Source organism: Saccopteryx leptura, chromosome 13 (genome assembly GCF_036850995.1).
Source record: "Saccopteryx leptura isolate mSacLep1 chromosome 13, mSacLep1_pri_phased_curated, whole genome shotgun sequence".
Taxonomy (NCBI): Eukaryota; Metazoa; Chordata; class Mammalia; order Chiroptera; family Emballonuridae; genus Saccopteryx; species Saccopteryx leptura.
The window spans coordinates 39,451,481-39,466,936 of record NC_089515.1 but is presented as its reverse complement, the minus strand read 5'-3'; the positions used below and the strand labels follow the sequence as shown (position 1 = coordinate 39,466,936).

The 15,456-nt window shown below is 46.0% G+C and overlaps 1 protein-coding gene across 3 annotated transcripts in view; it reads left to right on the top strand.

The window, feature by feature from the left end:
- The first annotated feature begins 317 nt into the window (after nt 1-317).
- Nucleotides 318-15,456, top strand: part of BTBD1 (BTB domain containing 1) — a 41,581-nt gene continuing 26,442 nt past the window's right edge. Inside the window, exons 1-2 of one of the 3 annotated variants that reach the window (XM_066354776.1) lie at nt 318-810; nt 14,841-14,997. In XM_066354776.1, coding sequence (XP_066210873.1) covers nt 410-810; nt 14,841-14,997 — 558 coding nt within the window. In that variant the 5' untranslated portion in view covers nt 318-409. The remainder of the gene's footprint in view (nt 811-14,840; nt 14,998-15,456) is intronic. The other 2 variants (XM_066354774.1, XM_066354775.1) reach the window with 2 other exon arrangements.

Here is a 15,456-nt window from a genome sequence, read left to right as displayed (position 1 = left end):
AGGGAAGGCGCTAGGTTACAGATCAGTTGGATGATGCAGGGGTGGGCTGAGGCCCGTGCCTCCCCTCCCATTGGCTCTCTCGGCCTTGCCCTCCGACCCCTCGCTTCCAGGTGAGAAACTCCTTGAGGGACAGCCCAGGGACCTGCCCTAGGTACATGGGGGACGCTGGAGCTGGTGACGAGGGGTGCTCAAGTGCAGGAAGAGGCGAGAGCCGCGGTAGCCCCAGATGGGCGGCGGCACCCAGGGTTGGGCCTGGCCGCGCGCGCGCCCGCGCCCGGCTGGCGGGGACGCGCGGTTTCCGGAAGCGCCTTTCCCGGAAGGCCCGGGGGCGGGGCAGGGGGGCGGTTCCGAGATGGCTGCAGGGCGCCGGGCGCGCTCTCCGTAGCCCGAGCAGCCGCACCGTGGGAGGATGGCCTCGCTCGGGCCGGCCGATGCGGGCGAGCAGGACCCGGGGCCGGAGGCGGAGGCGGGCGCTGCGGGGCCGCCACCTCCGCCGTCCTCTCTGGGGTCCCTGCTCCCCTTGCAGCGGGAGCCGCTCTACAACTGGCAGGCGACCAAGGCGTCGCTGAAGGAGCGCTTCGCCTTCCTTTTCAACTCGGAGCTGCTGAGCGATGTGCGCTTCGTGCTGGGCAAGGGCCGCGCCGCCGCCGCCGCCGCCGCCGGGGGCCCGCAGCGGATCCCCGCGCACCGCTTCGTGCTGGCGGCCGGCAGCGCCGTCTTCGACGCCATGTTCAACGGCGGCATGGCCACCACGTCCGCCGAGATCGAGCTGCCCGACGTGGAGCCCGCCGCCTTCCTGGCGCTGCTGAGGTGAGCGGCCCGGGGCTGTGACCTTGGCCGGCGCCGCCCGCCCGCTCGCCCGCCTCGGCGGCGGCGCTCGAGGAGGGCGACGTCAGATCCGTCGGCGGGGTCGGGGCCAGTGGTGGCCGCGTCCAGCCCTCCGGCCCAGCCGTTGAAAGGCGCCCACTTCACGTTACAACAGCGGGCTGTCCCGGTGGCCCGTTTGCCAATTTCTATGTTTTGGTTGTGGGGAGGGGACTGGTTGAAAGTCTTGTCGGACCTTGACGGCATGGCCATTTTGTCTTCAGAAACTCAGGCCCTTTTTCATTAGCGTTAAGCGTTCGCCGTCGGGTCCCAGGAGAGTGAATGCCGAAATAGCTGGCTTCACTTGCCTTGCCTGTCCGCAGACGAGGTCACGTGGACTTGAAAACGACTCCCGCCCTCAGTGTTTTGCATTTTGATTGCTTGAGGTTAGTAATTTTACTGAATGGAAGGGAGGCATTATTATCTTTTATTGACAATAGTCCATTTTGGGATGTGGAGGGAATGTTTTCTACAAGTTTACAAAGGGGAATGAGGTTCAGAAATGGCAAGTAACTTCCCGGAGGTAGCAGAGCCAACTCACGTCCAAGACCATTTGAGTCTCATTATACCGAGCTGGTTTTAGCTGCCTGAGTCAAGTGTGTTGTCATGAAAGTAGCAGGGTCCAAAAACAGGGAGCCCAGTAGAACAGATGGATAGTCCACAGCTCAATCGGGAAGATCAACAGGAAATTGAATACGAACTTCACATAAATGGGAAAGAAAAAATACGACTAATTAATAAAGACTGTTTTACCTCACTAGTAATTAAAGAAGTGCAAATTAGAAGTGAAGTACTTCTTAAACCCCCACATTTTAATTTTGTTATTTAAAAATTTTTTATTTAATTTTTCAATTACAGTTGACATTTAATATATTAGTTTCAGGTGTACCGCGCCTAGGGATTAGATAACAATTACATAATTTACAAAGCAATCTCTGGATAAGTCTGGTACCCCACCAGACACTAAATATAGTTATTACATGTTATTGATTGTATTTCCTACGCTTTACTTTATATCCCCATGACAATTTTGTAACTACCAGTTTGTACTTCTTAATCCCTTCACCATTTTTACCCAGCTTCCCAATAAACCTTCAAATTCTTAAACTACAACATTGGAGGAGCCCTCTGGACAAAGGCGATGGTAAAAGTTTGACACTGTAGATTATTTTCCCTAGGTAGGAAGTATTCAAGTGCTGAAAACAGTGTTCTGTATGAAAATATTTACAGCAGGATTGTTTATAATAGTGAGGTGTCAACTGGAGGAAGTGGTTAGATAATAATAGATCCATCTGATGAAACTAGTACAGCTCATAAGTATACTTTTGAAGACTAGGTAATAACATTAATGTGGAAAGGATGTATATATAATGGTGTTTGAAATTCTGCACTGATTTAAACTGAGAACAAAAGTAGCAAGTATATGTAGAGGTAGGGCTAGAAGGACACATATCAAAATGCTAACCAAAGTTGTGTTGGAGTGGTAAGATGTGATATTACCTTCTCTTTTTCTTTTTTGTGTTTTTGTAATTTAGTTCAGTTACATTTATAACAAGAAGAAAAACTCAAAAGCCAGGATCTAGGTCATTTTGGTTTTTGAAATTGAGGAGTTTAGATTTTCTGAACTAGTATTTTTTTTAACTTTTTAAATTTATTAATCTTAGAGAAGAAGGGGAGAGGTGGAGACAGACAGACACACACACACACACACACACACACACACACACAAAGACAGAAACATAGATTTGTTTCTATATGTTCTGTATGTGTCCTGATGGGGAATTGAACCAGTAACCTCTGCACTTCAGGATGAAGCTCTAACCAACTAAGCCATCTGGCCAGGGCTGGACTAGAAGTATTTAAAAAAATTTTTTTTTTACTTTATCAAGTAAGAGCCAGGGAGGCAGAGACAGACTCCCTCATACTCCCCGACTGGGATACACACCGGTCAAGCCCCCTACCAGGCAATGCTCTGCCTATCTTGAACTGTGGCTCCGTTGCTTGGCAACCGAGCAACCGATCTGTTTTAGCACCTGAGGTAAGGCCATTTAACCATCCTCAGTGCCTGAGGCCAACTTGCTCATTTGAGCCATAGCTGCAGGAGAGAGAGAGAGAGAGAGAGAGAGAGAGAGAGAGGTGTGTGTGTGTGTGTGTGTGTGTGTGTGTGTGTGAGAGAGAGAGAGAGAGAGAGAGAGGGAGGGGCGCAGAGAGAGGGGAGGTGGAGAGGTGTGGTGAAACCGATGCTCTGACCGGGAATTGAACCCCTGGACTTCTACACTCTGGCCAATGCTCTACCACTGAGCCAATCGGCCAGGGCCTAGAAGTATTTTATTTTATTTTTTAAGAAATTCACATTTTTAAATTTTTTTATTTTATTTATTCATTTTAGAGAGGAGAGAGAGAGAGGAGAGAGAGACAGAGAGAGAGGAGCTGGAAGCATCAATTCCCATATGTGCCTTGACCAGGCAAGCCCAGGGTTTCGAACCGGCGACCTCAGCATTTCCAGATCGATGCTTTATCCACTGCGCCACCACAGGTCAGGCCCTAGAAGTATTTTTAAAAGATGTGTTGGTCTACCAGCACTGTAATCTCCTAGAGTGCCTGTTAAATTTATAGATACTGTCCTCCCTTCTTAAAATATGTTTGGAGGTGGGCCCTTGAGAGCATTGTTAATACTTGCCCTAAGTACTGATATAAAAATATTGTTGGATAGCTTTTTCCTTTAAAAAATTACTTAGGCCAGGTGGAGACAGATTTAAAAAGCCTTTTTAAACCACAGTAGGCAACAGAAAACCATTGGAGATTTTTGAACAAGGTAGTAAAGTGTCAAAACCTAGTGTTTTCATTTTTTATCTTTGTGCTGCATGAAGCGAGGAGCAGCTAGAAACAAGATAACCAACTAAACTATGTAATGTAGAAATGAAGTATGATCACCTGGCCTAGGATAGTAGCAGATGAAAATGGAAGGCATAAAATAAAAATGAAATGTAGTCTAGTGATAAGTATGATTAAAAATAATTTTTCTCAATAGCTAAATTCAATTTTTAAGTTACAGGACACATTAGCAATTTCATTCCTAAGTATTTACCCAAAGAAAGGGAAAAAATCTACATAAAGTCCTTTACAAAAATGTTCATAGAAGCTTCACTCATAATAGCCAAAAACCATAAAACAGACCAGATGTCCATCAACAAGAGAATGGATAAGTAAACTGTAGTATATCTTTTTTTTTTTTTTTTGTATTTTTCTGAAGCTAGAAATGGGGAGAGACAGTCAGACAGACTCCCGCATGCACCCGACCGGGATCCACCTGGCACGCCCACCAGGGGACGCTCTGCCCACCAGGGGGCGATGCTCTGCCTCTCCGAGGCGTCGCTCTGTTGCAACCAGAGCCACTCTAGCGCCTGGGGCAGAGGCCGAGGAGCCATCCCCAGCCATCTTTGCTCCAGTGGAGCCTTGGCTGCGGGAGGGGAAGAGAGAGACAGAGAGGAAGGAGAGGGGGAGGGGTGAAGAAGCAGATGGGTGCTTCTCCTGTGTGCCCTGGCCGGGAATCGAACCCGGGACTTCCGCACGCCAGACCGACGCTCTACCACTGAGTCAACCGGCCAGGGCCTGGACTGGTTTTTTAACTTAGGTCTTGGCTGGCTGTGAAAACTGATGCTCGACTTAACTATGACTATGAAAGGAGAATGTTTCATAGTTAGCTCTTCCTGAGGTGGGGATGCAGGTTAGCTTGGGCATACTTTTATTATGTCTACAGCTTGAATTAGTTAATGTTCAAAACTTTTGAACTTGAGTTTGATTTTTGAACTTGAGTTTGAAGCACTTTAAGAAACTGCTCATTTTGCTCTGCCTGACCTTTAAGTCATGTTCCTCACTTGTTTGCTTGGGAAATATTGTGTGCCTCCCCTGTGACAGTCACTACTTTAGATATTGGATCAAAAAACCCAAAAAAAGTCCCTGCCCTGGCCAGGTAGCCTGGTTGGAGCATTGTTCCAATAGGCAGAGGTTGCCAATTCGATTCCTGGTCAGGGCACGTACAAGAAACAGATTGATGTTTCTGTCTCTCTCTTCCTTTCTCTCTTCTCAAATTGATAAATGAAATTTTAAAAAAAGAAAGAAAAGATAAAGTTCCTGCCCTCATGGAGCGTGTAAGCTCCTAAAGAGAAACAAAGACAAATACCAAGTACTGATAAGTGAGTGTTGTGAAGAAAAAATGACCAAGCCATGTGGGAAGGAGCTTTCCAAGCAGGAAAAGCAAGCTCAAGGCCCCAAATTTCTCCTGTTAGAGGAGCTGCAAGTGCAAAACAGTGTGATTTGAGCAGAGTAAATAAAAGAGAAAGTGGTAGAAGATGAGGTAAAAAAGATTAAAAAAAAGAAAACTAGGCTGGACAGGACCATGCAGGGCACAGAGCCTGTGGAAGGACTTTAAGTTTCATCTGGTGTGTGGGGGGGGGAAGCTTTGAGTGGGACTGATCCTGATTCGCATTTTTAGAAATTCATTCTGGCAGCTGTTTGGAGGTGAAATTAGACTGTGGAGGCTATGAAATGGTCAGCGGGAAGCTGAATCAAGAGGCTTAGCTTGGGCAGTAGTTCAGGCAAGAAATGATGGTGGACTGTACCAGGGTGGTAGAGAGGGGTGTGATGAGATGTGGTCAAATGCTGCATCTATTTTGAAGGTAGAACCAAGAAGCTTTCTAAGACATCCAAGGAGGGATATGAGATAGACAGAAATATGAACCTGGAGTTTAGGGAAGAGCTTCTTCCTGAACATAAATTTGAAAGTTAAGAGTGAATGGTGCCTGACCTGTGGTGGTGCAGTGGATAAAGCGTCGACCTGGTGGAATGCTAAGGTTGCCCGTTCGAATCCCTGGGCTTGCCCTGTTAAGGAGCTTACAGGAAGCAATAACTACGAGTTAATACTTCCCGCTTCTCCCCTCCACTCTTTCTCTTTCTCTCTCTCTCTCTCTTTCTCCATTCTCTCTAAGAAAAAATCAATAAATAAAAATTAAAAGAAAAAAGAGAGTGAATGGTATTGAAACCGTTAGAACAAATGAGATGACCTAGGGAAGGGGGGGGACGTAGATTGTGAAGAGAAAAGGCACGGGGGAGCCCTAGATCTCCAGGCGGTAGAGATGTAGCAGGGGGAGGAAACAACATGAGACCGAGGGGCAGCTGTCAGCAGAACCAGAAGGGAAAGCAAGGAGTGTGGTATTCCACGTTCAATCAAGTGTTCCAGTAAAGAAATTGGCAACTATGTTAAATGCTGCTGAGAGTTGGGTGAAATGAAGACATTGACTTGACTTGATTGTTGGTTTTGACAAAATGGAGGCTGTTGATAACCCTGGCCAGAGTGGTGACAGCAAACAGCAGAGTGGGTTGGGGGAGAAAAGGGGAGGTGAGAAACTGTTGATATTTAGATACATAATCCTTGCAAAGAAGTTTTTTTTGCAAAAAGGGACAGAAGGATGCAGTGGTGGCTAGGAGGAGACATGGGAAAACTACTCCTCACGATCTTGTCTTCAGCTGTCTTCCTCCTTTCTTCAGCGGCATCACATACCGCCCTGCTATATGGCCAGACTTCTACTCAGTTCTGCAACCCTGTATCTAACTGGACATGCACATGTCGGGTGCTCATGCAGATGAACATGTCAATAATAAAAATACATGACATTTAGTGAGTGCTTGCTCTGTGCCACTTACTCTTCCTAAGCACCTCATATGAATTCACTGCGATTTTAGAACAATGTTTGAGATAGGCACACTTTTTTTTTCTTCTTTTCCAAGTGAAAGGAGGGAAGATCTCCTGCATGCGCCCAGACTGGGATCCCTGCAAGCCCCCTACTAGGTGATGTTCTGGCCATCTGGGGCCATGCTCGCAACTCGAGCCATTTTTAGTGCCTGTGGCAAAGGCTCTCCGGATTCATCTTCAGCAGAGTGCCTATGAGCTCAAACCATGGCTGCAGGGAAGAGAGAGAGAGAAGGGGGATGGGAGGGTCGGAGAAGCAGGTGGTTGCTTATCCTGTGTGCCCTGATGGGGAATTGAACTTGGGACATCTACACGCCAGGCTGACTGATGCTCTACCACTGAGCCAACTGGCCAAGGCCAGGCACACTTATTATGCCCTATATTAGTCAGCTTTGCCTCAGTGATTCTACAAAGCATCCCAAAACTCAGGGGCTTAAAAAAATCATATAGTCTTGCTCAGCGGGTCACTTGGGGATTGAATGAAGTGGGATTGGCTCCAGGCTGTAGTTTGGTTCGAGTTTGATCCACTCATTTCTCATCCTTTTTGGACCAATCAGTATGGTTCTACCCCCTTCTCTTAATTTTTTTCAGCATTGCTTGTAACACTGCTTTTAGACTTGACTCTCCTTGTTCTTCATACTGTTAACAGTTATCTCTCTAGTATCCAGATATTATCATATGGTTCCCCTGAATCTTTCAGTAACTTATTATTGCCTTTAGGATGCAGTTTAAACACTTAGGCAGGTACACAGTCCTTATGATTTGATCTGTTTCTTCCCTTTCCTCTCCATCTACTCAGTCCCTGAGCTCTAAGTATGGGAGGCCTTTCTCTTATTTTAACGCCTATCTTCTAGGGCCTCCTTGCTTTTGTACTTCCCAGTTTCTGTCTGGAAGAGTGCCACACTTAATTACTACACTTCAAATACACTTCAGGCTTTACTTTTCCTGTGAAAATTACTTAATTCCACCTGCAGGCAGAATAGTACACTGCCTCATCTGATCTCTCATGACAAGTTTTGGATCTGTTGCTGTAGGGCAAACCACTCCCAACACTTAGCAGCTTAAACTCGTTTTGTTTTGTCTCAGATGTGTGGGTTGACTGAGGTCAGCTGGACGCCTCTCCTTCAGGTCTCCCACGCAGTGCTGTCAGACCGCCATTGGGGCTGGAGTCCTCTGGAAGTCTGACTCAGATCGGCTGAGCTTTTCCCCCTCTCTGCATGGCTTTTGCCGCTGATCTTTCCAGCTGGGTAGCTTGACTTTTGACTCTTTAAAAAGAATTTATTTATTTATTTATTGTATTTTTCTGAAGCTGGAAACGAGGAGGCAGTCAGACAGACTCTCGCATGCGCCTGATCGGGATCCACCCGGCACGCCCACCAGGGGGCGACGCTCTGCCCATCCGGGGCGTCGCTCTGTCGCAACCAGAGCCACTCTAGCGCCTGGGGCAGAGGCCAAGGAGCCATCCCCAGTGCCCGGGCCATCTTTTGCTCTAATGGAGCCTCGGCTGCAGGAGGGGAAGAGAGAGACAGAGAGGAAGGAGAGGGGGAGGGGTGGAGAAGCAGATGTGCGCCTCTCCTGTGTGCCCTGGCCGGGAATCGAACCCAGGACTTCCGCACACCAGGCCGACGCTCTACCACTGAGCCAACCTGCCAGGGCCAAGAATTTATTTATTGATTTTAGAGAGAGGAGAGTGAGAAAGAGTGGGGGGTGGGAGGAGCGGGAAGCATCAACTCACAGTAGTTGCTTCTCATATACCTCTTGACTGAACAATTCTCTGGTTTTGAACCGGTGACCTCAGCATTACAGGTCGACACTTTATCCACTGTGCCACCACAGGTCAGGCTAGCTTAGCTTCTTGAATAGCAGCTCGTGGCTCTGAGGGCACAAAAGCAGGAACTTCCAGGTATCTCAGGGTTTAGGTCCCAGACTGGTACGTTGTTCCTCTTGCCGCAATCTGGTGGTTAAAGGGAGTTACACAGGACCAGCCAAAGGTAATTTAATAAAAGTAGTTTGAATGGGGTGGAGGTGTCCCACATAGAATAGTCTAAAACACAATTCTCTCTCATTCCTGGACACACGTAGAAATCCCTCTAGGAAGCTTTTCCAGTTTCTCCCTGTCAGAGTCTCCCGTTAGAGCTGCTTGTGGAATTTGTTTGCTTACGCGTTTCAGTGAACTCAGGTACAAAAGCAAGTGATAATGAAGGCTCCGTGTTTCTCTATATTATATAACTAGGCATTTTTGTCTGAAAAAGTTTAAGGCAGATGTAAAGATTTCTTTCTGCCTTGCCCTTAAGACAAAAACTTGATAGGTTTCTAGTTCAAGAAGGGGCCTGAGCATGGTGTTAGCCTCTGTTCTCCCAATTAAAGTGACTGCAAAGAAATACAAAAGAGGCCCTGGCCAGTGGCTCAGTGGATCGAGTGTCAGCCCAGTGTATGGACATCATCAACTGGTCCTGCCTGATTGGCACACAGGAGAAGCAACCATGTGCTTCTCCCCCCTTTCTCCTGCTTTTTTCCATATTCCCCTCCTACAGCCTGTGGCTCTATTGGTTCAAATGTGGCCCCCGGCACTGAGGATCGCTCCCTTGGAGTACAGTTGCTTTGAGGCACTAAACATGGCTTGGCGTTTCAGCATTGACTCCAGGTTGGGTTGCTGGGTGGATTCTGGGTGTATGTGGGAGTCTGCCTCACTATCTCCCCTCCTCTACCTTAAAAAAAAGAGAGAAATTGCCTGACCTGTGGTGGCGCAGTGGATAAAGCGTCGACCTGGAAATGCTGAGGTCGCCGGTTCGAAACCCTGGGCTTGCCTGGTCAAGGCACATATGGGAGTTGATGCTTCTAGCTCCTCCCCCCTTCTCTCTCTCTGTCTCTCTCTCCTCTGTCTCTCTCCTCTCTAAAAAATGAATAAAGTAAAAATTAAAAAAAAAGTTAAAAAAAAAAGAAAATAAATCTTTAAAAAAAAAGAGAGAGAAATTATAAAAGAGAATAAGTAAGTTCATCATAATGGAGAGAAGAAAGGAAGAGGGGTTGGAAGGCAACAAGGATGATGAAGAAACGTGGATGCATCCAGAATCCAGAAGACGCAGTGGAAGTGGGAACTGCTTTCCCTGGCAGAAACCCAGTGAGGTTCTCGGCTGCGAGTTGGAAGTGAGGAGGGTGAAGATGAGAAGGTGGGGCTATAACAGGGAGATTCATTTAAGCCTGATTTAAACCATCCTTCAGCCAGCTCTTGCAGACTAACTTCTGGGGACTTTGGGACAGCTTCTCTTTGAAACTGACAAACTGCCTGGGGATATAGCTAGGAGGATGCTGGTATGGCTTAGAGATTTCAGAGTAATGCTGGGGTGGGGGGAGGGTGTCCCCCTCTAATGCAAGGTGCCAGTGAGAAGCCTTCTACATACACAGAGCTCCCAGCTAACCTTTCCACTTTGGAGATGCTTTTAGCTGGAAAACAGACCTAGTTATACAAAAGCAAAGAAAACATACCAACTACCAGAGACGATCATTTGACATAAACGGAAAATCAGAACATGAATGACAAAGACCAAGAACTGCTTATCTTCAGGAAAATAGGTAATTCAGGGGACAGGTAATTCTAGGAACTTTTTTTTTTTTTTTAATTTTTTTTTTAATTTTTGTATTTTTCTGAAGCTGGAAATGGGGAGAGACAGACAGACAGACTCCCGCATGCGCCCGACTTGGATCCACTCGGCACGCCCACCAGGGGGCGATGCTCTGCCCCTCCAGGGCATCGCTCTGCGGCGACCAGAGCCACTCTAGCGCCTGGGGCAGAGGCCAAGGAGCCATCCCCAGCGCCCGGGCCATCTTTGCTCCAATGGAGCCTTGGCTGCGGGAGGGGAAGAGAGAGACAGAGAGGAAGGAGGGGGGTGGGAGTGGAGAAGTAAATGGGCGCTTCTCCTATGTGCCCTGGCCGGGAATCGAACCCGGGTCCCCCGCACGCCAGGCCGACTCTCTACCGCTGAGCCAACCGGCCAGGGCTAATTCTAGGAACTTTTAAAATTGGTTCATATCGTCTTGAAGACCTGAGAACATTTTGCATCCATATAAAACAGACGACACAGTGGAGGGAAAAAAAGTGGAATGATCAAGACAGAAGCAAGAATTCTTAGAAATGTAAACATGATTGCTGGGGATAAAAACAGAAGGGCTAGAGAGGAAAAGAGTGGAGATAAAAAATGAGGCCATATAGCCTGAACTGTGGTGGCGCAGTAGATAAAGTGTTGACCTGGAATGCTGAGGTCGCCTGTTCAAAACCCTGGGCTTGCTGCTTCCCCCCCCCCTCTTTCTCTCTCCTCTCTAAAATCAATAAATAAAATTGTAAAAAATAAAATAAGAAAATGAAGCAGTATAAAATAAGTACCAAACACTGCTGAGGCCAAGTCTTTGTCAGGCACTATTTAGAATATTATGTGTATTTTAATTTATATTAGTCCTTACCAGAGCATTATGAAGTTGACACGTATTCTCTGTTCAGAGAGAAGCACAATGAAAATCACTTGTTTAAAACCATGTAGCAAGTAGCACTGTTCACAGTGGCCAAGACATGGAAACAACCAAAAAGCCCTTCAATAGAATACTGGATAAAGAAGATGTGGCACATATACACTATGGAATACTACTCAGCCATAAGAAATGATGACATCAGATCATTTACAGCAAAATGGTGGGATCTTGATAACATTATACGGAGTGAAATAAGTAAATCAGAAAAAAACAAGAACTACATGATTCCATACATTGGTGGAACATAAAAACGAGACTAAGAGACATGGACAAGAGTGTGGTGGTTACCAGGGGTGGGGGGAGGGAGAGAGTTAGGGGGAGGGGGAGGGGCACAGAGAAAACTAGATAGAGGGTGATGGAGGACAATCTGACTCTGGGCGAGGGGTATGCAACATAATTTAATGACAAGATAACCTAGACATGTTTTCTTTGAATATATGTACCCTGATTTATTAATGTCATCCCATTAACATTAATAAAAATTTATAAAAAAAATAAAACCATGTAGCAAGTGATGAACAAACTCAATCAGGAGCCATCTCTTCTTAGTCCAATCAGGTTAAAACAGCCTCTCCTGCTTGACCTGGTAGGTCTGGAAACAGATGCCCAGAAATGGGGTGTTAATGTAGAGAGCTGTGTTTCCTCAGCTTCTGTTCCCCCATCTGTAAAATGCAGGAAACAACAACTGCTGTCCTTGTGAGAGAACTGAATGAATTGGCATCTGTCATGGTTTTTGTTTTTGTTTTTAATTTTTCTGAAGTGAGAAGCAGGGAGGCAAACATACAGACTCCCGCATGTGCCCGACCAGGATCCACCGGGCACACCCACCAGAGGGCGATGCTCTGTCCATCTGGGCCGTTCCTCCTTTGTAATGGGAGCTATTCTAGCGTCTGAAGCGGAGGCCATGGAGCAATCCTCAGTGCCCGGGCCAACTTTGCTCCAATGGAGCCTTGGCTATGGGAGGGGAAGAGAAAAACAGAAAGGAGAAGGGGAATGGTAGAGAAGCAGATGGGCGCTTCTCCTGTCTGCCCTGGCCAGGAATCGAACCAGGGACTTATACACACCAGGCCGACGCTCTACTGCTGAGCCAACCGGCCAGAGCAAATTTTCTCTTTTTATTCACGCTCCCACTCCTGACTATGGATGACCGTACCTTACTTGGTTTTTAATTCCCTGCCTTCACCACATAGTGCAGCACGTAATGTTAAGGGTGAGTGTTATGATAGTGATAGGATGGCTGACTTGAGTCCCTTAAAGGAAATTTTAGAAACAGTGTAATCCTGAAAAACAGCCCACTTCACTTTTGAACTTGAGATATAGGGGAGCATGAGACTGAGCAGCCTCCGCTTGAGGTCATTATAAGGATAGTGATGTCAGAGAAATGTCAGCATTTGGTTAGGGTGAGAAGTCGGGATGTAACAGGTGAGGGTTTTTTCTTGGGGGGTGATTATGGCCGCAGGAATAAAAGAAGAGGAAATTGAAGGGTAGGGATAGGGACCTGAAATAGAACTTAACTTTCCTCACTCATTCACTGTAATGGACCGCTCTGAAAGAAGTTGGTGGGTTTTCTTAAACACTTATTTTATGAGTTGGGTTCAGAGAGTGTAAGTATAGTAAGTGTTCTGTCTTTAGTATCACTGCAGTGAAAAACTTGTGAATGCCATTCTCCTCCAGCACCCTCAGCTCTTCTAGGGTAGCTGAGAATTGGGCAGTAAGCTTGGGGCTTTCAGGATACACAGAAAGGCTGAAAGTTAAAACTCAGAACCACAGAGTGGGACACTTGAAACAATGTCAACATGTCAAATTAAAAATATATATTTTTTTAAGGTGAGAGGATGGGAGATAGTGAGGCAGACTCCCGCATGTGCCCCAACCGGGATTCACCTGGCAACCCTATCTGTGGCCAAGCTCCAATACTGAGCTATTTTAATACCTGAGGCTGTTGTTCTCAGACCAACTGAGCTATCCTCAGTGCCTGGGGCCAGTGTGCTTAAACCAATTGAGCCAAGGCTGTGGGAGGGAAAGAGAGAGTGAGGGAAAAGAGGGAGGGGTGGAGAAGCAGGTGGTCACTTCTGCTGTGTGCCCTGACTGAGAATTGAACCTGGGATGTCCATACACTAGGCTGACGCTCTATCCACTGCGCCACTGGGCAGGGCCTAAACATTTTTTTAAAATGCAAAACCTCAGATATCTTTCAGCAGGAGCCATGCAGGTCTTCATTGAGGATCTATGCTTTGTCTGCAGTTATCTAGTGCCCTAGACGTTAGAAGCAGCCAACTGGAAGGAAGGCAGTATTGGTCTGATAGTATTTTGAGAGAAAATTGGATCTAAATACAGGCAGTCCTCGGGTTATGAACGAGATAGGTCCTGTAGGTTTGTTCTTAAGTTGAAATTATATGTAAGTTAGAACAGGTACATTTACCTATTAATACAACTTAGACAGATGTTTGTCTTAACATAGTATTTATCTTTACCTTTCTGTGAGAGATACTTAAACATTTCAAACCTACAGAACCTATCTCATTCATAACCTGGGGACAGCTTCTATCCAAAAACACATAGCAACATGGGATGACATTTAAGATATTATTAAATTGTTTTATTCCTCTAAAGCCCCAAGACTCTAGTCTTGGTCATAATGCTAGTTCTGGGATAACGAAAGGTTAAAAGATGCTCAGAATAAGAAAACACCATTATTTGGAAACGAATGTTTTGGCATTTAGATATGTGAACTTCAGCTCTCTAGATTTAGTTGTTCAAGTGAACATCCTTTAAAGAAGGAGAGATAAGTGAACCACTGTCATCCAAAGCTGCTAATGGGGTGTTAAAAGGCCTCTGAAGATTTGGCTTAGAGCCCTGGCTGGTTAGCTCAGTCAGTTAAGAGCATCATCCCTAAACAACAAGTTTGCGGGTTCGATCCCCAGTCAGGGGCACACATGGAAAGCAACCAATGAATGCATGACTAAGTGAAACTACAACTAGATACTTCCCTTCCCCTTATTCTCCTTCCTCCTCCTCCTCTCTCTGTCTTTTAAAAAAAAAAAAAAAAATCCTGATCAGATAGCTTGGTTGGTTGGAGCATTGTCCCAGAGCATGGAAGTTGCTGGTTCGACTCCCCAGCCAGGGCATATAGAGGAGCAGTTTGATGTTCCAGACTCTCTCTCTGCCTGCCTTTCTCAAAACAAAAAATAAATAAATAAATAAAAAGGCATAGAGAGCCTGACCTGTGGTGGCGCAGTGGATAAAGCATCGACCTGGAAATGCTGAGGTCGCCGGTTCGAAACCCTGGGCTTGCCTGGTCAAGGCACATATGGGAGTTGATGCTTCCAGCTCCTCCCCGCTGTCTCTCTCTCTCTCTCTCTCTCCTCTCTAAAATGAATAAATAAAATAAAATAAAAAAGAGTTCATCTGTCTACTCAACCTATTAAAAAAAAAAAAAAAGGCATAGAGATGTGAGTCTGTCTCAGGATCTTCACTTCAGCTTCCTTTGTAAAATGAGGAGACCACTTGCCTCTATGGATTGGGAAGGAATAAAAAGAGGTGATTTGAGGGCAGGTGCCTAGTTGCCCTGTAAAGTCTGATGCATGTTCAGGTTTTTACTTTGCTTGTTATCTTTTAAAACTATTTCTCAGAGGTTTAACATTGATGGATTGCTTATCTAAAACGTTACTGACCATCTCTGCAATTTCCCATTGCTTTCCAGATTTCTGTATTCAGATGAAGTTCAGATTGGCCCAGAAACAGTTATGACCACTCTTTATACTGCTAAGAAATATGCAGTCCCAGCTTTGGAAGCACATTGTGTGGAATTTCTCACCAAACATCTTAGGGCAGATAATGCCTTCATGTTACTTACTCAGGTAAGTCACTCTACCTAAGGCATATACCGTCATAGCTTGAAAAATTGAGTGTAACTATGAGTATTTAATATTTCCTGGAGAATTAGTTCTAGATCATTATTTTAAAGTAAATGTAATTATTCTTATAATACCATTCAGAGAAATATATCAGATTTATATGATTTTTTGATTAGAAAAGCAATTAGAGCTTGACCAGGCATTGACTCAGTTTATAGAGCTTTGGCCTGGGATGCTGAGTACCCAGGTTTGAAACCCCAAGGTTACCGGCTTGAGTTTGGACTCATCCAGCTTGAGCATGCGGTTGCCGGCTTGAGTGTGGGATCATAGACATAACCCCAAGTTTGCTGGCTTGAGCCCAAAGGTCGCTGGCTTGAGCCCAAGGTCGCTGGCCTGAGCCAAGGGTCACTCGCTCTGCTGTAGCTCCCTGGTCACAGCACATATGAGAAAGCAGTCAATGAA